An 8,294-nucleotide genomic window follows, 5' to 3' on the forward strand; every position below is an offset into this window, starting at 1 on the left:
TCAAGCGATTCTCCTGCCTTAGCCTCCCAAGTAGCTGGGACTACAGGCGCATGCCACCATGCCTGGCTAACTTTTCATATTTTTAGTAGAGACGGGGTTTCACCGTGTTAGCCAGGATGGTCTTTATCCAGCCTCCCAAGGTGCTGGTATTATAAGCATGAGCCACCGTGCCTAGCCAGATTTGGTGTGTTTTTTAGAAAAATGACAGTGGTCATTCTAATGGGTGTGGGGTGATTTTGCTTTTCCTTGTGATTTCTATGTATGTCTTCACAAATTAAATTTATGTGTCCTTTCAAATGCTGTTTCCCATTTTTGTATCTTTGTGTGTGTTTTTTTGTTTGTTTTTGAGACACAGTCTCCCTCTGTCACCCAGTTTGGAGTACAGTGGCGCAATCTTGGTTCACTGCAACCTCTGCTGCCCAGGTTCAAGTGATTCTCCTGCCTCAGCCTCCTGAGTAGCTGGGATTACAGGCGCCTGCCACTGTGCCTGTAGAGACTGGGTTTCACCATCTTGGCCAGGTTGATCTTGAACTCCTGACTTCGTGATCCATCCACCTTGGCTTCCCAAACTGCTGAGATTACAGGTGTGAGCCACCGCACCCCACCTGTTTGTGTTTTTTTAAGATGGAGTCTTACTGTGTCACTCCGGCTGGAGTGTAGTCATGTGATCTTGGCTCACTGCAACCTCCGCCTCCTGGGTTCAAGTGATTCTCCTGCCTCAGCCTCCCAAGTAGCTGGGACTACAGGCGTGTGCCACCACACCTGGCTAATTATTGTGTTTTTAGTAGAGACGGGGTTTCACCATGTTAGCCAGGCTCATCTTGAACTCCTGACCTCAGGTGATCCACCAGCCTCGGCCTCCCAAAGTGGTGGGATTACAGGCGTGAACCACCACGCCCGGCAATGTATCTTTTATTTTTGTTTAGTTTTGTTTTTTTTGAGACAGAGTCTCGCTCTGTTGCCCAGGCTGCAGTGTGGTGGCATGATCTTGGCTCACTGCAAGCTCTGTCTCCTGGGTTCATGCCATTGTCCTGCCTCAGCCTCCCGAATAGCTGGGACTACAGGTGCTCGCCACCACACCCAACTAATTTTTGTATTTTTAGTAGAGACAGGGTTTCACTGTTAGCCAGGATGGTCTCGATCTCCTGACTTCATGATCTGCCTGCCTCAGCCCCCCAAAGAGCTGGGATTACAGGTGTGAGCCACTGCACCCAGCCCAGCTATATATCTTTTAAATGAAAATTTTGTTCAATTATTCATCCTTTTCTAAATCAAGTTATTCAACTTTATTGCTCAGTATTAAGAGCTGCTTATATGTTCTGAGTATTAACTCCTATTATATGATTTGTAAATATTTTTACCAGTTTCCTAGGAGGCATTGGCACTTGAATTTTTTTTTTTTAACCTGCAGAAATTTTGAAGTATAGTGTGGTTAAATTTTCCTTTTCTTTTTTGTTCATACATTTAATTTTGTATCTAAGAAAATGGTGCCAAGACCAATATCATGTCTTTCCCCTATATTTTTTTCTAGAAGATTTGTTAGTTATTTTTTTAATGTTTAAGTATTTTATTTAAATTATTTTTGCATATGGTCAAAGGAAAGGATCCAGCTGTATTAGTGTAGATGTCCAGTTTTGTTTTTGATTTGCTTTAATGCGACCCCCAGGGCAAATGCCAGAGAAAAGGCAAGGCAAAAAAACTTTATTTACAAGCCAATGTGAAGGAGGGGGCGAGGTTCACCCGTCCTGGCGGTGGAGGCCAACGAAGTCGCTCTGGCCTTCTGTGGCGAGGTTCCTAGGTCCGCATAGGAGCAGGGGCCAAGGAAGTTCGCATCGCACCGTACGCCCGCAGGGAGCGGCTTTTATGTCCTGGGCCCGGGAGTGGGCGGGCAGTGGGCGGGACATGGGCGGGTCGGGGGCGGGGCGGTAGGCGTGGCTAGGCGGGTTCCGGTTTTTCTCCGTTGGAGGTCGGGTTGCGCCTGCGCAGTCGACCCGTGTCTTTCCCGGGCGCGGGAAAGTTGAGGGTGAAGAACCCGGAACTGCGCCATCTTGCCTCCGTTCGTCCAAACAGTTTTCTCTTCCCTTTACCTTTCCTTTCCTTTTTCCTTTTTCCTTTATCCTTTTTCCTTTCCTTTTATTGAGATAGAGTTTCTCTCTGTCAGACTGGAGTGCAGTGGCACATCTCAGGCTCACTGCTACTTTCGCCTCCCATACTCAAGCAATTCTCCTGCCTCAGCCTCCTGAGTAACTGGAATTATAGGAGCCTGCCACCACACCCAGCTAATTTTTACCACACCCAGCTAATTTTTACTCCTGACCTCAGGTGATCGCCCTCCTCGGCCTCCCAAAGTGTTGGGATTACTGGCATGAGCCACCACGACTGGCAATATCCAGTTTGCAACATGATAGATTTTTTAGTTTTTGAGACGGAGTTTTGTTCTTGTTGCCCAAGCTGTAGTGCAATGGCACGATCTCAGCTCACTGCAACCGCTGCCTCCTGTGTTCAAGCGATTCTCCTGCCTCAGCCTCCCAAGTAGCTGGGATTACAAGTGTGTGTCACCACGCCCGGCTAATTTTGTATTTTTAGTAGAGACGGGGTTTCACCAGGTTGGTCAGGCTGGTCTCGAACTCCTAACCTCAGGTGATACACCCGCCTCAGCCTCTGAAAGTGCTGGGATTACGAGTATGAGAAACTGTGCCTGGCCTCATCATGATTTTTTGAAGAGATTATCTCTTCTTTACTGTGTGGTCATGGCAACTTTGTGGAAAATCATTTAATTATATACAAAAGGGTTCATTTCTGGGCTCTCTATTCTGTTCCTTCATCTGTTTATCTGTCTCTGTGTCAGTAGCACATTGTTTTTGTTATTGTAGCTTTTAATATGTTTTGAAATCAGGTAGTATGATGCCTCATCTTTTTCATGGGTGTTTGGCTAGTTATAGTTTGTAATAAAATTCAAAAGTTTTAACAATGTTTCTGTAAAATGTGCTATTGAGATTTTATAGAAATCTCACTCCGTTGCCCAGGCTGGAGTACAGTGATGTTATCTTGGCTCACTGCAACCTCTGCCTCCTGGGTTCAAGCAATTCTTCTGCCTCAGCTTCCCAAGTAGCTGGAACTACAGGCGCATTTCACCATGCCATGCTAAGTTTTGTATTTTAGTGGAGACAGGGTTTCACTGTGTTGGCCAGGATGGTCTGGATCTCCTGACGTCATGATGCACCCGCCTCAGCCTCCCAAAGTGCTGGGTTTATAGGTGTGAGCCACCGAGCCTGGCCACAGTTTCTCTTTTTCTTTTCTTTTTTTTTTTGAAGATTGTTGGCCATGTTTTTAATTTATTATTCTTTAATTTTTAAATTTAATTTTACTTATTGAGACACGGTTTCACTCTTGTTGCCCAGGCTGCAGTACAATGACGTGATCTTGGCTCACCACAACTTCTGCCTCCTGGGTTCAAGCAATTCTCCTGCCTCAGCCTCCCGAGTAGCTGGGATTACATGTCCCTGCCACCATACCTGGCTAATTTTGTATTTTTAGTAGAGATGGAGTTTCTCTATGTTGGAGAGGCTGGCCTCAAATTCCCGACCTCAGGTGATCCGCCCTCCTCAGCCTCACAAAGTGCTGGGATTACAGGCATGAGCCATTGTGCCCAGCCTGTTGGCTATTTTATTGTCTCTTGAGATTCCTTATACTTTGGGGTTGTTTCAATTTCTTCAAGAGTGAATGAGAAATTTAAAAGAAACTTGCATTAATTCTATAATTACATTGAGCAGTATGGACATCTCTAAAATAATAATTATTTCAATCTTTGAACAGGAGTGTGCTCAAGAGTCTGTTGTTTAATTTCAATATATTTGTAGATTTTGCAGTTTTTTCTATTATTTTATTTTATTTTTTGGAGACAGAGCCTTGCTCTCTTGCCTAGACTAGAGTGCAGTGGTGCCATCTCAGCTCACTGTAGTTTCCAACTCCTGGGTTCAATCGATTCTCCTGCCTCAGCCTCCTGAGTAGCTGGGACTACAGGCGTGCGCCACCACGCCCAGCTAATTTTTGTATCTTTAATAGAGATGAGGTTTCACCATGTTGGCCAGGATGGTCTCAATCTCTTGACCTCACTCATGATCCGCCACGCTCGGCCTGTTTCTTTTTTATTTCTACATTGATATTCTTTTACTTCTTTCTTTTCTTTTTTTGTTTTTTGAAACAATCTTGCCCTGTTGTCACCCCAGCTGGAGTGCAGTGGTGCAATCTCGGCTCACTGCAACCTCTGCCTCCCGGGTTCAAGCAATTCTCCTGCCTCAGTTTCCTTAGTAGCTGGGACTACAGGCATGCGCCACCATGCCTAATTTTTTTTTATTTTTAGGAGACACGGGGTTTCACTGTGTTGGCCAGGCTGGTCTTGAACTCCTGACCTTGTGATCTGCCTGCCTTGGCCTCCAAAAGTGCTGGGGTTATAGGCATGAACCACCACCCCGGCCTATTTTACTTATTTCTTATTTTATTTTGTGTATCTGTGCAGATACATTATCTGTGGTATCTTGGGGTTTACATAATATTTCTAAAACATATAACAATATATTTTAATCTGGTAAAAGTAAACTTAAGTTGCATACAAAATTATTCCTCAGATTTTCAATTCCTTTATTCTCTAAAATTCCTTCAAATTTTAAAAACAATTAAAAAATTTCTGCACCATTATGATTATGCTGAGAAATTTTATTTTTGTGTATGTGCATATCTTTCTCAGAAAATAATTGTCATTTTCTGGAATCATGTTTTTGCTGTAGAAGAAACTGCTTTCAGCATCTTTTATATTTGGGCATATGCACTGCCCATATTCTTTTTCAGAATTTGGTTATTTAGGAAGGCTTTTTTCTTTTTATTTGGCAAGATAGATTTCCTGATGGTATTATTCTCATTTGATAGCTACTTTTTTTTTTTTTTTTTTTTAGAAGTTTTGACCATATTACACCGTTGTCTTCTGGCCTGCAAAATTTTAGATGACAATCCACTGATTATCTCATAAGACTCTGTAAATGACACATCACTTTTATCTTGCAGCTCCCAAGATTGTCTTGTGTGACTTGAAATTGTGCTTAACCTGTGTTTCTTATAAATATCTTTGTGTATCATAGTTTGTTTGTTGAGTTTCTTTATTTTTACATTTTTTATTTTAGGATTTTTCAATTAAAATTTTTTGTGTGTTTTTTACCTCCACAATTTTGGTTTTTTTATATTTGTAATATTTTGTTCTTAACCTCATTTTTAAAAAATGTTTTGATAGTTGTATGTGTTCCTATTTCACTCATTGAGTATTCAATTTATTTTATTTTCTTTCTTTCTTTTTTTTGTTTCAGACGGAGTCTCGCTCTGTCACCCAGGCTGCAGTGCAGTGGCACTATCTCTGCTCACTGCAACCTCCACCTTCCAGGTTGAAATGATTCTCTTGCCTCAGCCTCCAGAGTAGCTGGGACTGCAGGCGCATGCCATCATGCGTGGCTAATTTTTTGTATTTTTAGTAAAGATGGGGTTTCACCATGTTAGCCAGGATGGTCTCGATCTCCTGACCTCATGATCCACCTGCTTCAGCCTCCCAAAGTGCTGGGATTATAGGCATGAGCCACCGCACCTGGCCTTATTTTCAATTTTAAAAAGTAATGTATACTTTATTCAAGGTTTTTTTCTGAAAACTGTATAATATTCTTGCGGGGACTTTATTGTCCTATTTTGTATACATGGTAATATTTAATTGAGATTTGGATATTAAAAAAAGCTATCTATCACAATTTTTATAATGTAGCTTTGTCCTGGCATAGTCTGAAAAATTTTCTCAGCTAGAAATTCTGGGAGTGTCTTAAACATGTTCCTAGGATGTGTCTTGTCTGAAATTTGTTTTTTAATTTAAAAAGTTTATTCATGTTTCTTCTTAATAATCAGTCACCACTTGCTAAACCTGTTCGCTGTCTGTGATACTGCAGTCTCTCTGCTGCTGTAACATTTAGCTTTGGTTTCAGCAGATTCAAACCGTCATTCCAAAGTATACCAACACTTTTTTCAGCACTTTATGTCGTGCAAGACAGAAACCAGTGTCTGGAAGGGCTCATAGAAATGAAAAAAAGATGTATGTGCCAGTGTTCTACTTGTCTTTAAAAAACAAAGAAAGAAAGAAAAACGGGGTTGGCTATTCACTCTTTTTTTTTTTTTTTTTTTGAGAGGGAGTCTCGCTCTGTTGCCCAGGCTGGAGTGCAATAGCGCAATCTTGGCTTACTGCAGCCTCCGCCTCCCAGATTCAAGCAATTCTACCTTAGCCTCCCGAGTAGCTGGGATTACAGGCGCCACCACCACGCCTGGCTAATTTTTGTGTTTTTAGTAGAGACGGGGTTTCGCCATGTTGGCCAGGCTGGTTCCAAACTCCTAACCTCAGGTGATCCGCTCACCTCGGCACCCCAAAGTGCTGGGATTACAGGCGTGAGCCACCCTGCCTGGCTGGTTATTCACTTCTAAAGGCACTATATTATATTGGGGAGAGGGATGAGCTGTGTTGGGTAAACATAACAGACTTTTCTCATTATTCTTTATGACTCTTTGCATTGTCCTCACCTCCTGGGGCACTGTACACACTTAACTCATGTATAAATTTTTCACAAATGTATTTTGGTTTGTGTATTTTTCTTACATTTGTATGTCTATAAGGAAATTAGGGCCTTTGGTATTTTGTTGTGCAGTTTTGTTTTGGTTGTTTTTGAGTCAAAGTATTGCTCTGTTGTCCAGAGTGGAGTGCATTGGTGTGATACCAGCTCACTGTAACTTGTGCCTCTCAGGTTCAAGCAATTCTCCTGCCTCAGCCTCCTGTGTAGCTGGGATTACAGGTGCATGCTATCATTCCTGGCTACTTTTTTTGTATTTTTTAGAAAAGATGGGTTTCACCATATTGGCCAGACTGGTCTCAAACTCCTGACTTCAGGTGATCTGCCCATCTCAGCATCTAAACGTGCTGGGAGTACAGGCATTAGCTACCATGCCTGGCCTTCTTATACAGTCTTGTTTATGTAGTTTGTATAATTTTGTAGGTTAGATTTGTAAAGAATATGTATCTGAGTCTAGTATGTGGAGTAAGTTGTTATTTTTATTTCTTTCAGGTATGTGTTGTTATTTCGCCCAAGACCTTTGGCCAGAGCAGAGCATAAAAGCTTCTTTCCAAAGAATAATACTAAGAAAATATGAAAAATGTGGACATCACAATTTACAGTTAAAAAAAGGCTATAAAAGTGTGGATGAGTATAAGGTGCACAAAGGAAGTTATAATGGATTTAACCAGTGTTTGTCAACTACTCAGAGCAAAATATTTCAATGTGATAAATATGTGAAAGACTTTCATAAATTTTCAAATTCAAATAGACGTAAGACTGAAAAGAATCCTTTCAAATGTAAAGAATGTGGCAAATCATTTTGCGTTCTTTCACACCTAACTCAACATAAAAGAAATCACACTACTGTCAATTCCTACAAACTTGAAGAATGTAGCAAGGCTTTTAATGTGTCCTCAACCCTTTCTCAACATAAAAGAATTCATACAGGACAGAAACACTACAAATGTGAAGAATGTGGCATAGCCTTTAACAAGTCCTCACACCTTAACACACATAAGATAATTCATACTAGAGAGAAACCCTATAAACGTGAAGAACGTGGCAAAGCTTTTAACATATCCTCACACCTTACTACACATAAGATAATTCATACTGGAGAGAATGCCTACAAATGTAAAGAATGTGGCAAAGCTTTTAACCAGTCGTCAACCCTTACTAGACATAAGATAATTCATGCTGGAGAGAAGCCCTACATATGTGAACATTGTGGCAGAGCTTTTAACCAATCCTCGAACCTTACTAAACATAAGAGAATTCATACTGGTGATAAACCTTATAAATGTGAAGAATGTGGCAAAGCCTTTAACGTATCCTCACACCTTACCACACATAAGAGAATTCATACCGGAGAGAAACCCTACAAATGTGAAGAATGTGGCAAAGCCTTTAACCAGTTCTCACAACTTACTACGCATAAGGTAATTCATACTGGAGAGAAACCCTACAAATGTAAAGAATGTGGCAAAGCTTTTAAGCGGTCCTCAAACCTTACTGAACATAGGATAATTCATACTGGAGAGAAACCCTACAAATGTGAAGAATGTGGCAAAGCTTTTAACCTATCGTCACAACTTACTACACATAAGAGAATTCATACTGGAGAGAAACCCTACAAATGTGAAGAATGTGGCAAAGCTTTTAATC

The 8,294-nt window shown here is 41.3% G+C and overlaps 1 protein-coding gene across 1 annotated transcript in view; it reads left to right on the forward strand.

Moving 5' to 3' along the window:
• LOC108522828 (putative zinc finger protein 724) overlaps window positions 1-8,294 on the forward strand; it is a 56,895-nt gene that overhangs the window by 47,125 nt on the left and 1,476 nt on the right. Inside the window, exon 7 of the mRNA XM_017863266.1 lies at window positions 7,140-8,290. Within this exon, the coding sequence (XP_017718755.1) occupies window positions 7,140-8,290 (1,151 nt within the window). The remainder of the gene's footprint in view (window positions 1-7,139; window positions 8,291-8,294) is intronic.

The sequence above is a fragment of the Rhinopithecus bieti genome, unplaced genomic scaffold, assembly GCF_001698545.2.
Source record: "Rhinopithecus bieti isolate Rb0 unplaced genomic scaffold, ASM169854v2 scaffold_70224, whole genome shotgun sequence".
Taxonomy (NCBI): Eukaryota; Metazoa; Chordata; class Mammalia; order Primates; family Cercopithecidae; genus Rhinopithecus; species Rhinopithecus bieti.